General features: G+C 43.3%; 1 protein-coding gene across 7 annotated transcripts in view; it reads right to left on the bottom strand.

The window, feature by feature from the left end:
• The window catches only part of MLLT10 (MLLT10 histone lysine methyltransferase DOT1L cofactor), a 123,664-nt gene extending 104,134 nt beyond the window's left edge, over nucleotides 1–19,530 (bottom strand). For 2 of the 7 annotated variants that reach the window (XM_033165884.1, XM_033165886.1), the window contains exon 1: nucleotides 4,063–4,436. In XM_033165884.1, coding sequence (XP_033021775.1) covers nucleotides 4,063–4,231 — 169 coding nt within the window. In that variant the 5' untranslated portion in view covers nucleotides 4,232–4,436. Of the gene's footprint in view, nucleotides 1–3,216; nucleotides 3,358–4,062; nucleotides 4,442–19,309 lie in introns of those variants that run through there. The other 5 variants (XM_033165881.1, XM_033165885.1, XM_033165882.1 and 2 more) reach the window with 5 other exon arrangements.
• Nucleotides 19,531–22,737: the final 3,207 nt, after the last annotated feature.

Raw genomic sequence — 22,737 nt, 5'->3', positions numbered from 1 at the left:
ACATTTATTTATATAGCACCATCAATGCACATGGCTCTTTACACAATTAAAATAAGAAATTCTGGAGCTCAAAACAGGTATGCGTACTCAAAACTGCCTTCCATCAACGTTTGCCAATGCTGCTTATTCCTTTTATGCTTGCTCTTAAGCCTCAACAATTTGCCCTCACATGATTTACGATGAAATGCTACATATGTGCAAGTCTCTCTAAATCCATGTGTCACAGGCATGACTGAGCTTAGGAATTAATATTGCAGAGATCACTGTGCAAACAGATCAACTAGCCCAGGGCTTTATATAGTCCAGAATTCAACTGCATCATAAAGCTAAATACCCTGAATATGAGCACAAGCAGAGAGCATGTAACAAAACTAAGTTGGAACAGCGGATTGTACAAAAGTCTACTTGAGCACTCAGAATGCATTAGTGCATCAGATCAGCACTATATCTCTGGATAGCTTGAGTTATACAGCACACAGTATGAACTTATGTGTATTTACTTGGAAGTTAAATCGCATGGTTTAAACTGGGCTTACTTCCAGATAGGTATGCATGAGACGGGACCTTAGATACACTTTGCAGTGTAGGCTGAAGCTCCCATCCAACCACAACTGCAATGGCTCCTGCATCTGAATTAATAAAAAAACAACTTGGGTGTATTGGGAATGTTTTCCAAAACAGAGCTGAATATTTCTATCACCTAATTAGCCAAAGTGATTTCAGAAATTTTGGGAACTGGTGTTGTCAGCATGTCCAAAAAGATGGACTAAACCTCATGAGGCCTCTAACCAGAACAAAAAAGAAAATACAGGGTCTCTCTTAATACATAATTTTGCAAAAGTAACTGGCTTTCTTAAAGCAAATTTCCATGCTAGCACCCCTCTCCTTTCCTTATTTAAAAGAAAATGTTTATGTCCTACTCAGTTTACTCCTCAGTGCTAGGACACCATCAGATGCCATGCTTAGTCTCTGTGTCCTGGGCTGCCATCACATAAACAAAGAGGATTAGCTACTTTAGAGGAAGGGGATACTGTACTTATTTCTGCACTGTTCACATACTTTGCATATGCAAGTACATTCCCCACAAGGAGAACCAATTCAAATGGAATAACTATTCAGGTGAAGATTGCTCTGGTTTCCCTTTTTAAGGTGTCATCTCATGTTATTTCTGCAGCTCTACAAAAGTCTCCCACATTTTCAAATTCCTTTACTTAACATGCTGTCACTGAAGATTGGAGAACTAAGGGAATGACAGCTATTCCTCACTACTGTCCTGCTGCACAGTCACCTTGCTTCTAGGTCCCCTGGGAAAATAGCAGCTACTACAGGAGGAGGGGTACCCTTAGCTGTTTTTTCTCCACTGATGTCTAGTTCCCTCCAACAGGTTTATTGGTACACATGAAATCAATAATAGAAGTTTGGGAGTGGAGTTTTCCCAAGTAAAGCTTTCCTGAAATATAAAGGAAAGAGTATTTTGATTTTCCCACAGTATATTCATAGTAAAGAAAAGGTAAAGGGACCCCTGAACATTAGGTCCAGTCGTGTCCGACTCTGGGGTTGCAGCGCTCATCTCGCTTTACTGGCTGAGGGAGCCAGCATACAGCTTCCGGGTCATGTGGCCAGCATGGCTAAGCCACTTTTGGCGAACCAGAGCAGCGCACAGAAATGGTGTTTACCTTCCCACTGGTGCGGTACCTATTTATCTACTTGCACTTCGTGCTTTCAAACTGCTAGGTTGGCAGGAGCAGGGACCGAGCAACAGGAGCTCACCCCGTCACGGGGATTCAAACCGCCGACCTGATCAGCAAGCTCTAGGCTCTGTGGTTTAACCCACAGCACCACCCGCGTCTTTCATATTCACAGTATTTAATTTAATTGATATAACAAAACAGACATCTGCAGCTAATGTAATTGTATGTGCATTTACTTGGGAGTAAACCCCACTGAACTCAATAGGATTTACTCTGAGAAAACATGTACAGGATCAGGCTTTCTGTTGCTTTTTCAGAATCCAATTACACACCTAGAGTGCAACTGTGATTTAAAAGCAAAACAAATACACTAATCAATATTAGTCTCACATGAGTACTTTTGTGCTGTAACTCCTCCTATAAGTATCCCTATTCTCCCTATTCAACTTGCAATTTCTTACTTACTTCCTATTTCCCATTCTCAGACTACGTTTTAAAGATTTTGCAAACTCATAACCACATCAACAGAATAAAAAGTTAGGTTAGATGCATGTGTGGGAAACTGAATAAGAGCACAGATGCCACAGTCTCTCACTTTCATTAAAAACTGAGACTTACTATAAATATAGATATCAATTTCAGTTTACAGAGTACAGAAGATTCTGCAAACAATATACTGCAGGGTGCACATAAACTAAGTTTTTTCTGCAATCCAATAGTCATGCTGAAAGGGGATGGGGCACATCTGCACCACTTTGTAATAGGTCACCATCTGCGGCCCATTTCCTGGTTGCTCACATGAAATCTCATACCTCTAAACACGCATAAGCTTTTGTGAAATAAGAGGGGAGCTGAAGTTTCACATTGCCCCTTGACTTGGACAATGTCCCATCCCTCCTCTTTCTCTAGGACATCTACCTAGACACCTTGACCCTTTTTTCAATGCACTGAATCAACCGCATAGGTGCACAGTTGCAATTCTAAAGATTTGGCATTTGCTGTAACAAAAAATAGTAAGCCCAGACCTGAAATTCTATAAAAAGTACATGCATGCACACTGGAAACATAAAAAGATTAGTTCCAAGGTGTCACCCTTCGGGTGGGAGAGAATTCCTGAAGATTTTCATGAAAGACAGACAAGTTCACATGAAGGAATGACAGTTGATTCCATTCTCCAGTGCTCCTTCTGACTAGTCACAAACTATGTAGCCCTGCAGTCACCTCTCACAAATAGGATTAAAAAACAATCTGGATCAGCTGGATCTTTTGTACTATCATGTATGTACTAGCATACTCTAAGTTACAACCGCAACAGTAACATGTTCCAGACGTAAAGGAAACTCATACAGATCATCAGAGACAAGCAGAAACACACTGTGCTCATTATAACAAGCAAAACAGCAACACAGCCACTCAGCTGGGCACCAGCCAACTGCTCTCCCTCCACTAATCCAAACAAATCTACCATCAAAGGATAAGTCAGTCCACAGTGCCCCTTTCCTCCCCTCCCCCAACACTCTCCTACCACAAACAGGAAGTCTCCTCATCCAGCAGACACCATCCAGCCAAAGGACGCTCCGGCAGAGGCAGTCGGGAGGAAAGGAAAGGGGCAGTCACATGACAGCTAACTCTCTCCCTTTGACAAACACGTTTTCTGGCTTCTTACCTAGGTTTAGGAGACACGAGGAGGAGCAAGACGTTTCGAGGACGTGCAAAAAAGTGCAAAGGGATACCGATTTAGCAGGCAGGGGCAATTTTGCTAAAAGCAAAAAAAGCGCACGTTGCCCATACCCTTTAAGCTCACGTCGAAGTGTTTTGATACTGCTCCGTACCTATCCCTTCCTGCCTACTTTCACTACTAAGGGCGGAGAAAGAAAGGGCAGGCACTCACACAGGATGAGGAAGTAACGACTATGGCGACACAAGCAACTTACTCGTTCACACACAAGGATAGCATACCTTGTTTCTGACATTGCTGACCACCCCACTCCAAAAGCACATGCCCGCCCGCCCTAAGCATCTTTGGAGGGGGTCCATTCATCTTTTTATCCTAAAAATGGCCCGCCTCCTTGAGTTTTAAGCATCCACGAACACAGCCAGCAACAGAGTTAACAGGAAGCAGGGGGAATGCCACCCACTCTTGCAAGCAAGGAGGGGAAAGACGTGGATGGCGCACTCCATAAAGTGGTGACTTGTGACGCGTGTGTGAGAGACAGAGAAGAAACATACGGGGGGGGGGGGCAGGGGAGAAAAAGAGACGCCTCCGAAAGCAGCCCCCCGGCCCGATCTCTCTCTCTCTCTTTGCCCCTCACCCCGTCCCACCCCACAACCTCCCAAGAGAGGTTGGCCGAAGCAGGCCCGTCTCACTCACCTTGATGCACTGCGACATTGCAGCCATGCCCGTCGCAGTAAACCAGCGGATTCTCGGCCCAGCCCCTCTCGTCGGAGCAAACGCAGCAGCCGCCGATCATCTCCTTCATACTATTGGAGAACTCACCCTCCAGTGACACAGGCAGCAACAACGGCTCGCTAGAGACCATCTAAGGGTTAAAAACACCGTCAGCACGACACCCCCCGGCACCGGAGAGACCCCGGCCGCCGCCGCCGCCTCAGTTTTTGCCCCGCAGCACTCCGCCTTCAGTCGCTCAGCCACCGCCGCCGCCAGTACCTCCTCCATAGCAGGGACGTGGGACCCATGGCCGCTGGTGGCGGCGGCGGCGGCGGCGGCGGCGGCAGCAGCAGCAGCAGCAGCCGAGAGGATAAGGGGCTCCTTCCAAGTTCCTCGCTGGGCGCCGGCTCGGCCGGGCAGGTACCCAGTCCGTCTTGGGAGATCTCCAGCAAGGAAGGACGGCGATTAAGGGTTTGCTGGCAGCGGCAACAGTCCTGCGGGCCGCACGCACTGGGGGAGGGAGGGGGGGAGACAGCAACGCGAAAAAGGCAACAGAAGCAGGGGCCTGCTGCACGCAGGCGCACTGCAACGCCTCCTCGGCGAAGGCCCCGCGACGCGGCAGCAGCCTTCGCTCTCTCGCTTTTCCTCCTCCTTTTCCCCCGCGGTGGCTCATGGGCCGACAGCAGAACACGAGCTCGCTGCGCGAAGTTCTGTGTCGCGCGCTGCCCCGCTCGCTCTCAACCGTTTTTGAGTGGATGCCCAGTCAGAGCGTGCGCGTGATGGGGACGGTAGATCGGGGGGGGGTGTCCCCGGGGGGCGAAGGGCCAAGTGACAAATATACACTCCTGCTGCCGGGCTCCTCCTTCCTTAAGGGACTCGTGCTCTTGTGCGTATGTGTGCGTATGTGTGTGTGTGTGGTGCGAGTGCCAGACTAGGCCCGGCCCGAGCCGTGCGCCTCCTCTCTTACACTTGTTAACCTTATCATACAACGATGGCAACAACGATGGCATCACACACTCTTCTGCTCCCGAGAGATCCCAGCGCCGCGCGCGCGCGTTTTTCGTCAGTCTCTATTTCCCTCAGGCCGCTGTGACACCTTGAGGAGCAGCGGGATTTATACTTTCCCGCTCCTCGCTCCGTCACACGAACCGCATCCTCTCGTGTGTTTAGGAGGCCAGGCAGCTGAAACAGCTGGGCAGAGTCAAAAGCCTGAGAGAAACAAAAATGATTGCGATAACATAGCCTGGTCCTAGAAATTTGATCAGTTTGGGATGGCGGGCTGGGGGAGTGTGTACGCACACATGCGACTTGCATTTCTTAAGCAACAGGCTCCTTTGCATTCAAGGGATGTTGAATTCCATTTCTCTGTTCTTGACTGATGCGGGGGATTCCTCTCCCACCCTGACGATCCCAAACTCCTTGAACAGGAATTCCTTTTAAGGGGCACTTCCTTCCTGCTTTAAGGGTCCCCAGCCTCAATTTCTGATTGCTAGCTAATCGTTATTCCAAAATTCCCCCTCTTAACTTGTTTGAATGTGCTGCATTTCCAATCTATATCGTGTCTATGAACAACAAAGGGCACCGTGGCATCTAAAAATACTATTTTATGGTGACAAAATTTCCCAAGTACTCTCTGGAATGCTTTGTTTTTATGGAAGCAGCGTCTTAATCTCTCTGTGTGCACATACATACTACTTAGTCAAACTATATTACCCTAGTTGCTATAAAACACGGGTAATATAGCTATATCCCTTTGGAATTCCGTTTCTCTTGCCTCACTTTAGCTGCAAGGGCAGAACTGATACATTTCCACTTTTCTGTTTGTCTAACCTAGAGACCACTGCACAAATCCTGCAGAAATGCCCATGTTCTCCTTACCTTCATCTTGGCCTCACCATATCTTAGTACCATGCATGCAGAGGTCTTTCTGCATGGCCGTTAAAGCTAGAATTGAGCAGAATAGACAACACAACAGGGGAAAAGACAGGCTGCCTTATCCCTTTAGAAATATGCACATCCCCCTCAAATTGGATGTTTTTGTTATCTAAAATAATTTAAAAGGACATGTTTTCCAGATTTTGATCAATGATTGTTGATTTGCTTTTATATATTTCAAAAAGCAGAGTAAAAACGAGATGGCTCAGGTTATCAGAATCCCAAGCTTTTCAATTATCCAATGTAAGCAGGTAGGACTGTAGCAGAAGGAACTAATTCTGGCTACTGTTAAGACTGAAAGGAGATTAAATGCAGCTTTGCAAAATTCTCCTCCTCCACTAGCCCCAGGGCTGCTACTTTTGTGAAGGAGAAGGTGAAGGGAAAGCCTTCCAAGTAAAATACCATTGATTTTTCCCTATTATCATGCTAAAGTGACTTTATGCATAGACTGGTAAAAATGTATGATTTTGCAAGACTGCATTCTTGCCTGACATGAAGACAATTTAAATAAAGTGCATTAAACTATCTGTATTGTCCTAAGTGTGTGTGTGTGTGTGTGTTTTAGAAGTTGTAAAATAAAGAACAGTTTAACACATCTGCAGATAAATGTGGGTTTGAGCTGCTGTTTAAAGAGGGAGATGTGCAGAACTATTCTCCTTTGGGATATCAGAGCCTGCAGTTTATGCGAGGGATATCTTGGGTCAGTTTTTGCTGTCCTTGAAAGTATGAAGTGAAATTTTCTAGATAGAGGAGGAAGGACAGGGAAAGGGAGTGGTGAGTGTCATTTCCTACAGAAGGCATAGCTGAGCACTTTGATTAACATAACAGGGTCATTGGAGTGTTTGTGATCTGCCAAATATTCATCTGTATGCTGCATGCCAATATCCCCCCAAAGTCCAGTTTTAGCATTTTGAGACAATAACTTTTGGCGTATCATACAAAAATGCTTCACAAAGTGCCTGTATTTCCATGTGCATGCCACAGCAAAGAAAAAAATATGTAGAATGAGGAGTGATATTTAAAATCCTAGAGCCTAAGTACAAAAACATGTATTGCCTTTCAATCATGTGTATTATCTTTCAGTCCTTCAAAGATATGGAAATTAGAAGTATATTGTGTAATTTATTAATTTCCTCATGTTCTGAAAGCTACATTATTTAAATAAAATTATTTAAAGGATTAGATTCCACTTTAATAACTGTGTTCCTATCAAACCAAACTACTGTTTTAACTAATTCAGACTTTAAAACCATACATGCTTACTTGGAAGTGAGCCCTACTGAACACAGTGGGACTTATTGTAAGAAAAAAATATATAGGATTGCACTGTCAACTCAATTGACCCATTTACACCTAAGTTATTCAAAAATTAGCTTGTTCCTATGCATATTTACTCATGAGTAAGCCTCACTGTATTAAATGGGTCTTCCTTGAAAGTGTAGATAGGATTGCAGCTTTAATTGAGTTGTGGATCTAAGTGAAGAGTATTTCAAAGCTATTTTTGCTTATTTCAGGAAAATGATATCTAAGTTCTAAAAAGTATTCCAAATGATATTGTTAACCGTAGCATTAGAACTGTGGCATAATTTGAACTCTATTTGTAGACAGTTTGTTGCCACCTTAGATACTTTTTTGCTATCTTACAGACTACTGTAATTTAATTGTTTCTTCATTGCCCTTTTCATTGAAAATTTCCCATACACACTATATGCCTTTTAATGGAGAGCAAACAAAATGTTTTATTTAAACAAAAATAATTCCACATATTTATTCTTTTTTAAAGGTAAAGGTAAAGGGACCCCTGACCGTTAGGTCCAGTTGCTAATGACTCTGGGGTTGCGGCGCTCATCTCCCTTTACTGGCTGCGGGAGCCGGTGTACAGCTTCCGGGTCATGTGCCAGCATGACCAAGCCGCTTCTGGCAAACCAGAGCAGTGCACAGAAACACTTTACCTTCCCGCTGGAGCAGTACCTATTTATCTACCAGTACTTACACTTTGACATGCTTTCAAACTGCTAGGTTGGCAGGAGCAGGGACCAAGCAACAGGAGCTCACCCCCCCCCCCCGACCTTCTGATCAGCAAGCCCTAGGCTTAGTGGTTTAGACCACAGCACCATCCGCGTATTTTTTAATGGAGACCAAAAGAACTAAATAGATACCAACCACTTCACTACAAAGTAGACCCAGAATGACTGAAGCAGCATTATTCAACAAGTCAGTCTGCATCTAGGAACTATTGTGGGAGACTGAATAAATACAGATAGGTGCACTGACAGATGGAGTTGGACTTTTAAGGTAGGAAAAGGAGGGTGAATGTCAAGGAACTTTCAGAATTAAGTAGCACCAAGGTTCTGCTGTTTAGCAAAACATACAATGGACAAGAAACCTAAGGTACATTATTACAATGTACTCTGGAAAAGTACATTGTAATAAAATCGAAGCCTATGTTTCCTTCCAGTTTGTAAAAGCTTTGGACGTATTTTTTTCTTTTGAACACTATTAAGCTTCATATAGTTCTACAGATCATTTTTTTTACATTCAGTATCATTTAAAATTTGGCCCTTCATAGAATGTAAAGCAAAGTCAACTGAAAATCATGCTAAAAGAACTGCCCAAACTAAAATGTATGTGTTATAAATGTATTTTGTAAAACCTTTGCATGCATTTTAAACAAATCTCTTTTTTAAAGTATATATGCTGTATATTAACAGAATGATCAACATAAATCTTCGATTTTGGCACAAAAACCCCCCAGTGTGAATTGTAATTCACTATAATAATACATTAAACTTTACTTCAAATTGATTGTACTAACTTTAGTTTCATTTAAGGAATTGAAATATAGACTGAAAGAGGGACTATGATCCTATTTTAAAACATTGCAGGAACTTGATGACAAAATGTAGATAGCCTCTTGGTGGTTTTGTAAAACAATGCATTTGGAAAGAACCATTGAAATGCAAAGTAGGAAGAGAAAGGCTTTACAACAATGTACTACACACATAGTAAGCCATTAACATCCATATGATATGAATGTGGAAACCTTTTGCATCCTATTCCTAAGCACTCGAGGCATGTTTGAAATCTATGAGAATTACTTTTTTTGGGTTGGGGTGTTAGGATGTGTTTTCAGGAATGATTGTAAAGGCTGATGATAGGGGGAAATGTTTTTGAATTCACAGCTTTTTCAGACCCAGTAATAGAAATATGACTATTAGAAAAGGAAAACAGGCAAAGATTGAATTACTCTGTATTTCAAATTGGTGGGATTTTACAGATACAATGTAGACAACAAATCAATCCACATATTTTAAAGGTACATGTAATTTTCTACTATTTTATAACTTTGTTTTAAGCTGCAATCCCATGCACACTTACCTGGGAGTAGGTGGCACTGAACTCCATAGGATGTACTTCCAGGGTTTCACATTATTTACTTTTATTTTCAATAGGAAATAGACTTTTAAATATTAGTGGGGGAAAGTAACCTACAAAAATGTTTCAGCACTTTTAACGTCCTGTATCACCTAAATGTTTTTTAACCTAAAATTCCAATTTCCTGAAATGCCCTTTATGTTTTGCATGTTGCTAATAATTCTAAACATGGATTCAATAACACATCCTGGGCTTGTTGAGCAAAAGAGCCTGTATTACTTAATCACCTCTTTGTCACAATTAAATCAGGTGTTATTTTCTTATTACTCAATAAGAAGAAACATGTGAGGTAAAACACATATATAAAAGCGAAACAAAAAAACCCCCTCTTCAAACCCAAACATGTCTTTTTCATCGTATGTTGAAAACAATTAGGAGGGAAGGAGGGATAAATGGAGGAGGAATAGAAGAGTTGTGTCAGAGCTGTTTGTTTTTGAGGAGTGAGGGTAGGAATAGATGCTTGCCTAAAGCCCCTTCTTAACATGTTAAGATTTTATAACCGAATCTGAGTCCAAACTTAATTTTATACTTTACCCAAGCACAAGAAGCTATAATATGCATAAAATAATGTGCCCTTTAAAAGTTCTGAGAAAAAACTCAATAGATAATAAGGATCTTCCTATTTGTGTTTATTTTTTAAAAGCACACTTTCTTTACCTTCTTTGCTTGCTGAACTTGAATATAGCATTAATTTAAACATTAATGATGCTATTTGTTTAATCCTAGGAAATGAAAGCATAATGGTCAGTTCACAGTGTAGAGTGCGACACTTGTGATTTGACCCATACACACTACTGCTATACAGTATTTAAAACTATAAGCTATAGTGGTCTGAATTCAGCAAATTATTTGCCTTTGCTCAGTTACGAAGAGCATAACATTTTGTCCATGTTTTTTTAATCCCTATGTTAATCCTGTTGTGTTCAGTACTTCAGTCCTAAAATCTATTTTCCAATTGGTTTAAACAGAACATACTTTAAACAAAATGTGTTTGTAGAGTTTCTGAGTAAAGCTACACCAGTAAAAACATATATATTTTTATTTTGTGTGTGTGCATGTACACATAACCTCAGGAATACTTTGCAGCAATACCAGCTTATATGCAGTTCACCTTTCATCGGCATTGTTTAATGTATTTACACTTTTTCCAATTTGTACATACAAGTTTTAAGTCAGTTGTGTGCTGGCCAAACTACCTATTAATGTAAGTATAACTTTGACTGTTAAAACTGTGATGGCATTGTTTGAATCTTTCTCAGAATCAAGCCAGTAAAACCACTAATTTAACTGGGAAGTTGTTTTTAAAGTATCCATTATATTGTTTTAAATTGCACTATCACCTCAGGAGGCTTTGGGCAAATGCCACTTAACTAGGAGCACCAGTGGATGAAATAGTTGTTTTCCAAGTACTGCTTCTATTATGATAATGCTAGCATTTAATTGTTAATTTCAGCCTGAGATGTACAGTAAACATGATGCAAGAGTTTTTTTTTTTACATAAAACCCCTAGATTAAATATTCTAAGTAAATATTACAGCACAGGAATTTTTTTTAGCATGGTGGGTAAACATACCTTCAGTTTGAGAGGCCCAAGGTTTACATTTAAGAACTAATTTATAAAGTTATCCACTGGAATATAGTTAAGTGCTACTTTCAGTTTATATACAAATATAATTTATTATTAAATGATTTTTGAAATTTCACACTTAATATAATAATGCTGTACTAATCGGGGGAAAGATAGTAAACTCAAGTTTAGATTTAATGTAATTTAACTGTAATGCACTGGTTTTCTTTGCAGTATCTCAATAAAGATTTGGAATTTTGTTGTAAATGGTTTTTCTGGCAGTAGGAATATTTGAAAGTAGTCTTTCCCCTCATCCACACACACACCAAAAAACAAAAAAAAAATGTAATATGAGCATATATTTGAATAGAAAATCAAAAGTTTATATTGGTTCATATTTTTGTCAATACTCCTAGGTTGCATTTCCCCTTTTTATTCATGTTTGTTCTTCTATTAGAAAACATCTTTAGTTCCCTATCATGCATCTAAACTATAAAGCTATTTCAGAATGTCTGTGTCTCAATAAATACTTTATCACCAGTTAGAAATTATCCATAGAAAAGGGAGTAAGGCAATTTTGTTAGATATAAAAGAAACTTGCTATACATGAAGCAGATCTCCAGTCAATATCAATTATGTGTCTGATTTGGGCAGAATCACGTTACTTGTTTTATTTAAGGAGTTTTCTCCTCAAATGGGGGCTACTACCTCCCAATCTCAAAAACACCCAAGAATATGCTAATTAATTGTATTGTGTCTATGAATGGAGTAGCCAAATGCAACCATTTAAAAAAAAAATCTAACAATGTGTTATGTTTCCTGTTACAGGACACTCTTTTTTAATCTTGATATTACAAACGTAAGGGCACAGACGATCCACGTACTAATTTTAAACCATTAAAAACCACCTACTAAACACAGAGAAAAGCTAACATGACCGCATAGGCGGGGAGTATCTTGGGAAGCTTAACATTCCGAGCGAATTAAGGGCACAAGCCTCGGATCACTTTTTGTCAGTCTCACTGTGGCACTTCAGAGTCGGAATGTGATTTTTTTTACATAGTGCTACTCTCATTTTTTTTTTTTAATTACCCATTTGGCAAGAAAGAAGATGGGAGAAATGTTTCTATTTCGGAAACAAGAAAAGTAGTATGGAACACTGAGGAAAAACCAGACATGCTATTTATCCTGTTCCTTCAGCTGTATTTTTTCTTCTGTAATACAGATTTGATTTTAAAATCCCTGTATACATATTGCATTATATAAATTATGTGTACATCTGAAGGCCTTATCTCACATAGGCCTATATATTTCAATATTATTCTAATTATTTGTTACTAAGGATCCATGAACATTAAAGATTACAACCACCAATATATTTTTTAACTGTTTGGTGATGTCTCAAAATATGGGAATTTTAAACTCTGAAATTATTTTCAAAGTGAGGTTTGCCTTATTTTTCTGCATTGGCATTTACTATCTAAAGGCTCCAAAGACAGAAAGTTTTACAAAGAAAAGGAATAAACACAAACGTATTTCAACCCTGTCTCCAGGAAAGCTACAAACCGTTTTCTGCTCCATGGTGTCCAGAAATACTGCCCTGTTGAGTGCTTTACTGAAGTTCAGAACTTAAAATAAATTCCATTTCCCCCCAGAGAACATGGAAATACAATATTTAAAAATTATTCTAATCCACATTTTAAAATTCCCTCAAGCTGCATGAAACAATACTATTGCTAAGAAGCTATTTGCCAGAAAAATATTTTCAAGTCTGTATACACACACACATATATAATTAAAAAGAATGTAGACACGCTTACCTCCCCCCATCTAACAAGGTTGGTGGAGTAAACAGTACCCCAGGCACAACATTTAAAAACAATGTATTATAGACACTTGTTGGATTTAAAAAAAAGAAAGAAAAGCTTAAGCAGTTTATTTTCCTCCAATTAAAATGACCAAAACCAATTCAAATTAATTGTTTTTAGGAGGACTAAAGCATTGAGTTTTTGTTTTATTATACTTTTTAAAGAGAAACACTTCAGAAGGAACAGGCCTTTCGTTTTAAGAACTTTTATTTTTGCTAGCCTCTGAAAGGAACAAGACACCGTTTTTCCAACTTCAGCAACAATTTTTTTAAAAAAAGAACCCGCACTTTTCCGAACCCACTCTTCCTTTAGCTCCCTCTTCGTAAAATCTAATTATTTCAGCATTTAGTGTTTTTCCTCCCCAAGTTGTTTCCTGCCCCTTCCCCGCCCCCTTCCCTCTCGAAAAGTCCTGTTCTAAAAATTCACCGCTGAACAGATGTTTCCCTTTGTATCAGGCGAGCTTTTTCTCCCTGGTGGGGTCTTTTACCTTCGGTGAGCTATAAAGCCCAGTGAATAAAACAGCAGCACTAGAGAAAAACAAAGAAGAATAAGGGGGGAGGGGGGAGTCCTCTCTACTTATGGACCAGATAAAACTGCTGCTGGAAACCGAGAGGGAAGAGCATTACAAACTCGAACCGTAATCCACACACACACACCCCAACAATAAAATAAAATAGTGCTTGGGGAAGCTCAACCCAAAAAGCTGCTCAAGCAGAAGCTCGTCCCTTTTTCCTCCACAGCTGCGGCGAGAAAACAAGGGGAGCCTTCGCGCGAAGAAGGGCAGCGGCGGCGGCAGCAGCTTCCCTACGAGCAATGGGGGGGAAAGGAGCCGCGGCTCCCCTTCCTCTCCCCTCACGCAGGCCGGCCTACCCCGCTCGCTGCTGCCCCGGTCCGCCTGCTGCAACCGAGCACCTTCCCTCCAACTGCACTTCCTGCCTGAATGAGGCCCCAGCTCCCCGGCGGCAGCTGCTACCGCCTTTCGCAGCTTCCCCTCCCGCCGCCGGCAGCCCCTTTCCTCCCCCCCCTCCGCCCCCCAGATCTCGTCAGGCGGCCTCCCAGCTCCCCCTGCGCTCTCTCGGCGTCCCTCGTGGCTTCTTTCGTGGGGCCCAGCCCCTTCTGCTCCTGTGGCTACAACAGGCAGGCCGGTAGGCCTGTAGCTAGTAGGCCCGGCTGCGAGCCTGGCTGGGCTGCTTCTTCCCTCAGGAGGAGCAGCTCCTTCTCTGAGCCCTCCTGCCAGCCAAGCTTAGTCCTTGCACAAGCAGGCCTCTCAATTGACTCTCGTTTTGTAAGCGACACCCACAAATTCATTATTTCACCTGCTCGCCCTCAACCCCTTTCATCAAGCACTAAACGCAAAAGGGCTTTGAGAAAGGGAAGAGGGCGGGGGTGGGGTGGGGGTTATTGGGTTTGGCTGCTCGCCAAGCTTAGCTCCTCTCTTCCCTTACACGAGGGTCCCGGGTTCCAATCAGGGCGACCTGCTGCAAAGGCGCCATGCAAAAAAACTTTTTGCTGCCACTGCCTTGCCAGCTGGCCCCTGTCCTGCTTAACTCGTCCCTCTTCGCAGCTGCAGCGCTGCCTAGAGGGAAAGCTGGGGCTCTGCGCTCTCCTCCAATGCAGCAGCACATGCTGCTTTTCTGGGGAGTGCTTATGTGCCCTAACCAAAAAGGCAAACTTCTTCTTTTAAGCAGCCTTTGCAGCGGTTGGTTGCAGGAGAAAAGCGGGGTGGGGTGGGGGATGGGGTAGATCATCAATCAAAACAGGACAAGTGCTGACCACAGTCCTTTCTCAATTTCTTCCAACCCTGGTAAAACTACTCTTAGGAAAGCTTGGATCCACAACCGATAGAGTGGAGCTCGACTCTCATATATGCGCTTACTCGGAAGGAAGTTCCAATGAAAGGGAATTAAGCCGATTCACTTTACAAAACTGGCTTCAATCCAAGAACTTCGGTTTAACGTCTTCATGACTTGAACTCTTTGCCACCTTGGCTCAAACTGTCACGCTCTGCCTTCTTTGTTCGCTAAGAATCTTTCTACTCAATAGTTTTACCACAAGACAGCAGATTCACAAGATGCTAACCTCTAAAGAAAACAAAAACCATACCTCTTGTTTTTAACAAATCAAACTACTACAACTAAGAGCCACCTAGACAGGCCTTTAAAATAAACAAAATGCATCTTTCGTTCAACTTCCTTACCTATAATTTAACCATGAGCGGAATTATGTTAAAATTTGGCTTTATTTTAGTTTATTTGCTATATTTTGGAGGATGGGAAGATGCTTTGCAATTATTTTATTGTAAACAAACCTTTTCCTGCTTTGATATTTTCTCACATAAACAAAAAACTACTTCCCACTTTTTAATAAAAAAAGAGTATTTTTCAATTATTGCGCTATGAGGAAGTGTCTCTTTTCAATCTGCTGTTGATTGCTGTGTTTTTGTTACAACTAAAATATGTTTTCATTATTTTCTTTTTAAATGAGCTGGTTTATATTCTGACAACTAAAATCTATTTGTAACCAATCCACTGCTCATTGTAAGCATGGCCCAACCATGGGATACAGAAATTGAGATATGCTAATTAGGGGGAATTATAGGCACTTAACTGGCAACTCGATTTACAGCCCAGTTAAAATTGGGTTCCTTCATGTTTACTTGCAAGTAAAGCCGACTGAGTTTGTGGAACTTACTCTCAAGAAAACCTGCATACAATTGCAGCCAATCACACAACATCAGCTACTGGTTTCTAAAACACATTTAACTGGTAATAGGTCACTGCTTCTGTTGTGCTTGGCTTCCAAACATGTGTCAGGATTGCAACCCCAGCAGCACACACAACAGTCCGTTTATTCCAGAATAATCCAAAGAGATTGATCCAGAATAAATTGATTATGGATGGCAATTGAACATCTCAAATAGTAAACTTAAGAAATGCGAGTCATGTCATGGAACTCGCTTCTAAATAATGCATGTAGCATAAGAGGATTAATCAATTTAATCAAAACACTTGGCATTAATTGGTATCTGGATCGAAATTATCAGGTGCCTAACTGGGATGCTGTGTGTAAAAGAGAGAGCAAGGGAAAGAGGTTTAAATCCACTTAAATAATTAAAATACAACTGTATCTCGTTTTTCCACATTTTGACAACCATGTTAACAGTCAGAATTTTATATTTAAAAATATTTATTTTACTCAAGACCTGACAAGACCCTTTTAACAGCCCGATATCAAAACCTGTTCCAATCGAGTATTTGGCGAATAGGCACATTTTGTCTGGGGTAGAAAACACTTGTCCGTCATATTCAACAGGCAACAAGCAGCTCCAAATCCCCCTTCCGCCCCGTGGACAAGCGTCTCTCTCAAAACCTTTAGCGGGATTTGACAATTCATGGAGCTTCAGTCTTTTATTACCATTTAAGGGTGGCACGGGGAGAGAATCTTTTTGTTCCCTTCTACATGATTTGTTTGTATCGATTATGTCGCCAGCAAGAATCTCCTAAGAAAGCCGTGTGCAATGCCTTGACACTCATTTGCCTAACTCAGCCGTGCTTTTAAACGAAAACCAGCCTCGTAAAATCTCTTCTTTAACATGCAGTACAATCCCGCCTCGCTGTTCGGATGGATTGCTGTCCTCCCTGCAACCTTCCGCTCGTATGCAGTAGGTCACCGTTTGGGTCGCCACTTTCTACGTCTTGCTGCTTTTTGGGAAAGCTGCGATTTCGGAGGCTGTCCCCAGAAGCACCTCTTCCCTCCCCCTCCTCCGTCTCAGAGACCTCCGGAAGCTCGGCCCACGCCTGCTCCTAGCCTGCACTTTGTTCTCGCAGTGATCTCGCAGGTTGGGAAGGATTAAACAAAAACAAAAAGCAGGCAGCGATCTGAACATATTGCAGTTGGCTGGGGCTGTCTGCTGCACGTGCATCTGAACGCTACCGGTTCTGGGCCATGCTCTGCAGATCCGCAAGCAAGGCCTAGAAAGCGGGGCGAGAAAGACACTTCCCTCTCGGCTGCAGCTTTAGCTCAAGTTCTAAAGCTCTTCGTTAAAGTTGTTTCTTCCCAGCCTTCCAAGGAGGGGCGAATATCTACAGTATTCAGATATTCTTAAGAGTGAAACGCTGTGTCATTTGATGGTAATCCCCTCATGCTTTAGAGACGGAGACCATTAAAACAGTCCTCGATCTCGAGTCGTCCCCCCCTCTTTTCCCACTTAAAATATTCTTTTTAAGGAAACCCAGGAGTGTCATTTTTCTAGGGCGAAGAGAGAGAGAGAGAGAGAGAGAGAGAGAGAGAGAGAGAGAGAGACTAAAAGCTGAAGGATGAAGAAGCAAGTCACCCAGTGACCTATTTTGCTGCTTTCCAATCCCACCGACCCAACCCCGCCTCACTCACATGGTCAGGAAGAAAAGCAGAAACAAAGAGTTCTAAACCTTTTTCTTCAAAGCCAACCCTTTTGGTTTTGGGGGAAGGGGGAGGGGAGGGGAGGGGAGATGATGACTTGGGGCAGGAGATGCTGAGTAGGAAATGCAGTGACTCCATCCTCGAAATAATTCCCTAGTATTCCCTTCAACTACATTTCCCCAATATTGGGGGCGGGATGTGGGGACTTTGAAGTCTAGCTCTTCGCCTTATGGAGGTGGAAATCCTTTACCATCTTCCCCTCCTTTTCTCCCAGTTTTAATCGCCTTGCCTAAACTTTCAGGAACTTTTTTTTTTCTTCAACCGCATTACCATCATCGTTGTAAATAATCTTGATTTATGACAAGCGTTAGCTGTGTTCAGTAAATGCAATTAATTACTGCTGTCGGATATTATAATTAATAATTACCTATAATAACGTGGACAGTGATACCGGATGTTGAATACGTGACTTGAAAGTAATCTGCACCAGTGTCAGTGGGACCATAAAATTAGTGTCTGGAACTTTTTTATAAAGGGAGTTATCGAAACATCATCATCAACATTATTATTGTTATTATCATTATTATTATCCATAGAAAGTCTCCGCGGGCAGCTAAATAGCACCCTCCCTTGGAAGCGGCTGCCCCCAGCGTCCACGAGGGGAGTTGCAGCGACCTCCGACAGGAGCTGCCTGCCGGCCTGAGATTGGTAGCCGCGCGCACGGGAGGGGAGGGGGGAGAGAAGCGGAGTGGGCGGGGTCGAGAGGGGCGATTACGAGAGACTCGAGCTCGGCACGAGCGCGCCCGGCGCGGTGGCTTCTGGGTAAGCAAATGGCCGAGCGGCAAAAGGAAACGCCGAGGGGGAGGAGAAGGCAGGAAGGCAGGAGGTGAAAGGTCATCGGCCCGCAGGCCCCGCCCTCTCCGCCCGGGTAAATGAATGGAAAGAGCCCAAGCGAGAGGGGGAAAGGGAAGCTGCTGCAGCGGCTTCCTCGTGCTAACTGCACTTGCCTGCCTCCCGCCTGCCCGCCACTCTTCTTCTTTGGGGGGGAAGGAGGCAGAGACGCCTTACATTTGCGTAAGGAGACGTTGGGCCCCTTCTCTCCAGTCTCCTCCCCCCGCTGCTCCCGGACAATGCAGCTGAGGTGGAGAGCTATAAACATTGGACGGGGGGGGGGGTTCCCTCTGCTTCCTCCCTCTCGCTGCTGCTGCTACTACTACACGGGGACAACTTAGGCAATGCCGCCTCTACCTCCTGAGATTGGGACACAACAGGCCCCGGGTGCTCCCTTCTCCCGCCGAGGCAAGAAGCGCTTTCTCGGCTGCAAAGGACTCCAGTTCCCTCTGCCCCGGCCGCTTCCCCTTGCCCGACAAAACCCAAACAGGAGAGCTGTTTCTGAAGTCGCGCTACCTTCCTCAGCCCGCGCCCGCACAAACCTCGCCGGGCCCTTTTTCTCATTTGCTCCCCGCGATCGACAAACCGAAGACCCTGATATATTCCCTACGTTTCCTTCCTGTGTCACTTTACCGAAGGCGGTGGCGAGATCTTGCGTTTTAAAACGCAGCCCCGTTCCTTCACGCGGAGCAGTCGCTCGAAAGCCCGGCCGAGCTGGAGCGGCTCTTCTTCGGAAGGGAGGGTTTAGGTTGTGTTTGGGTTTTTTCTTTTCGAGCCGTTTCTCCAGTTTCAGCACCGCTGAATTGGCGGCGGACCCGTTTGCTGCAGGCGGTGCGAGGGAGGAGGCGGCTGCTGGGATCCTTCTCCCTTTCTCTTTTTAGTAGTCGGCGTGTTGTTTAAATCCGCGCGCCGGTGGCTCGTTTCTCAAACGCCCCGCTCACTCCAGCCTTTCTATCCAAAAGCGGAAAAAGTTGTGCGAGTCGCCTCTCCCTTCCCCCACCCCAGTGGCCTCCCCAGTGTCTCCTCGATGAGAAATGGAGGAAGAAAATGCAAAACGCTTCATAGGGAGAAGTGGTTCCCTTTGTTCTGGCATTGTTTCTCCACGAACTGGCGGCTACAAGGATAAAACACTTACCTTCTCTCCTTTTTGCTGCGAAATCCAGACGTTCCCATCGGCTGCAAAATACACAATCCACCTTAGAAAGTGACTAGAGATGTAGACAGAGTTTGTATTCCGTTCTTTTGCTCTCTCTTCTCATTTTGGGGCAAGATTAAGTTGCCGAGCACGTTGTTGCAAGCTGTAGCCCCCCGCCTCAGTGAATGGTCTCGTTTAGGACCCTCCAAGGCCATCCTAAGTCTGCCAGTAGAATCCGAGGGTATTGAAAGTCTAAAACTTTCAAAAGGAAAGGGGGCCTGGAACTAGCCAGAGAGCTGCAAATATACACTAGGATGCCCCCCCGCCGCCGCCACTACACACACACACGCACATACACACATGTTTGCCCCCCCCCCCTTTGCTTTAAATAAGGAAACCTTCCCCGGTGAGAGTTTAACGTGAAAGAAATAAAAAGTTTGCACTTTATTAATTCCTTAAGAGCGAATGTGTTAAAAGCCGATCCCTGCCTGCATTTGAAACCCACCACCCTTCTTGCTCTCACCCCATGTGGCAAAAGTTTTGAATCTCGAAATAAAAACAAATGAGCCGGCGGTAGAAAACGAGGTTGGGAAGTTTAGGTTATGGTTGTAGCTGGGAGAAAATATGTCCGAGGAGGAGGAACAGTTCTTTGTTTTGTTTTTTAAGAGGAAATGCTGTTGGTGTTACTATTTTGGTAATGCAATGATCAAGCGAGCAAAAGAAGCTCATTCACTGATTTCTGCATACTCCAGGCTCTGTTTAATGCTCAGCCTCACAGGTATTAGTGTCCAAACCTGCATTTAATCTGATTATGATGAGGTTTGCTGATACAATGGATAAGTTGAATAGATCCTTGTGTCTTAGCAAATGAGGTGCATTTTCGGCTTCCCTCGGTTTCCGGGGATGAGAGGAAATAAGGCGCTGATTGCCCACCAACACCTTCTGAAGGTTTTGGTTGTGGGGAGAAATGGGCATAGCCCCCTCAGCGCCATGTTGTAACACCGCGCTGGATGTCCCGGCTCTTTTATGGCTAGACCTGAAAGTTTCCCTCTGTGTGTGCAACTGGAGAAATTAAGAAAAATAACAACAAATATGGAGCAGGCGTCTCTGGTATCTTTTCTGTCCCTCATGTAACGCTCCCCATTTCCTCTTTACCACCCTTCTAAAAGGGTGATCTACTGCATAGGAAAGGAATGAAAAGATTGCAATAAAAACAAAACCGAGTAAATAAGGTTGAGGGCAGAAGGAGAGGTTTTCTTTGCCAGCCTTTAATTGCCACTGAAACATTCTACAGTTGTAAACATTCCTTATTTATTCAGCCCAAATAGGCAGGCATTGTCTTGCTTTTATCGCAATCGTAATTATGGTGTCCTTTAAACTGGCTGATAGCTAGGGAGATAAGGGAATGTGCCTGTAGCTTCAGATCAAATCCCTCCGTCCCTCTCCCTACCTCCCTCTCTCTCTCGCTCTCTCCCCCTCCCCGGGTCATCAGGACCCCCACAGTCCTTAGAGATGAGGAACGCTGGAAGACTGGCCTGGCCATTCCTTACGTCATGAAAGTGATTTGTACCACATTGCTAATTTGGTGCAATCCCTAACCCTTTGGATCTCGTGTGTTTGTAATTGCATTTTGCTGCTTGCTTCAATTTTTGGTGCGTTATTTTTGGCGGCGATTGGGGGGGGGCGTCGGGTGGGCAATATATCTTTTGCAATGGAGTCCAGGCGTGGGGGGTGGTAGTTCTGCCCACCTGTACGTCAGAAACACCAGCGTGTCCCTGAGTCTTTGTTTACTGCACCTTTGTGTCTAATTAAAAATGCACACTTTTAGGATCCTCGCAGAACAAAGCCTCCCCAAATCCCCCTTTACGTCCAAGGATTTGCAAATTTATAAAGGCTGCATTGAATTCGGGATGGGTCAAGGGGCAAAAAAAGGGTAGGAGGTCACTGCATTTTGATTATGGGTCAGTAGGCAACATGGCAGGCAGTTTGTGTCCCAAAAAACCTCTTTTTTAAAAGTGAGGTTTAAAAACAACAAGGATGAGCGAAATTTCTAGGGGAAAAATTGACGGTGAAAGATAAGAAAACCTTCTCTTTCCCTGATATTTGCAAAGCGAGACGATATGTCCCTGTGAGAAAACAATGCAGCCCTCAACAGCACTATAAATTGTTGCTCTGTTTACGGAGAAATAACTCACAGTGTGATGTGTTGCAGGAACTTAGCTATGGGTTTTGGAGTGTCCTCCACACCAAGCATAGCCCATAACTGTACTGGGTATTGCTGTAATGTGTCAAAAGGTGTCTATACTTGCGCTTTTAAAAATAAGTGTATGTGGAGGGTTTTTTTTAAGTCTGCACTTACGTTTGGTTGAATGATATGGGGAGCTGAATGACCCTTTTGACAGGTTTCGGTTCCTTTGCCATATTCCCCAACTGTGCCTCCCCCGCCCCCAATCCACCCTGGATATATTATAGGGAGGACTACAGACAATGCACCAACTCTGAAAATCGAATTTAGGCTGGGAAATGATATATTTTTACTTCTGAAATAAAATAATAATGATTATAATAATTATATGCAGAATAACCCTCGAGTAATAAGCTGTGCCAATCGGGAAAGGGTTATAACCAATAATAAGATAGTCTGGAGGTGGCTGTTGTAGTGTGAAAATGCACCAGGATACGGAGAATTCGAGGACCTAGTGAAAATAGAAGCTCAAAGTGCTGTTGCGTTTCACAAGTAAACATTTAAAGGGCTGTAAATGGTGCTCTGAGTGACTTGCCCCAGAAATAAGAGGTCAGCCTGGATTGCAGGGCTGTTTAAACATAGTCAAGATAATACAATGAAAATATATCAAAGCACAACCTCAGAGGGCGTTTTCAAATATATACCCCCCTCTCTCAAACGCAGGCACACTCATCTCCCAGTAAACCCCCCTTTCCCCCCAAAAGCAGCGATACAAGGAAGCTTCTATATATTTTTAATACCACAGAGTAAAAACAACTATGCAATCTGAGATCAATGGGAATAGGTTTACAGCATTGGGTGAGGAATATTATTTTTCCTCGTTATTTTCTAATTAGTTTTGTCGTTGGCTAAGAGTGCTTCAGACTGAAATATCATCTAAGGTAAAGAAATCCTATCTAAGGTAGGGTATACATTACAGACTGGGGCTACTCGATGGGAAAAGGAGCACATTTGATTGATAATCTCTCTCTCTCTCTCTCTCTCTCTCTCTCTCTCTCTGAGGTGAGAAGAGGAAAATGCACCATGAGCATTCTCGCTATCCACAACTCAGTTGAATTGTTGTCCAAAGGCTGAACCCGATTCAATCTAATTGATTTTCGAATTATTGATTCCATTAATTCCACCGCGTCCCATTCATAACTACCGGGACTGATGCCTGAAATCAGTGTCACTAAATCAGCTT

The sequence above is a fragment of the Lacerta agilis genome, chromosome 12 (genome assembly GCF_009819535.1).
Source record: "Lacerta agilis isolate rLacAgi1 chromosome 12, rLacAgi1.pri, whole genome shotgun sequence".
Lineage (NCBI taxonomy): Eukaryota > Metazoa > Chordata > Lepidosauria > Squamata > Lacertidae > Lacerta > Lacerta agilis.
The sequence above is the reverse complement of the archived record's forward strand: the minus strand, read 5'-3'. Positions and strand labels throughout refer to the sequence as shown.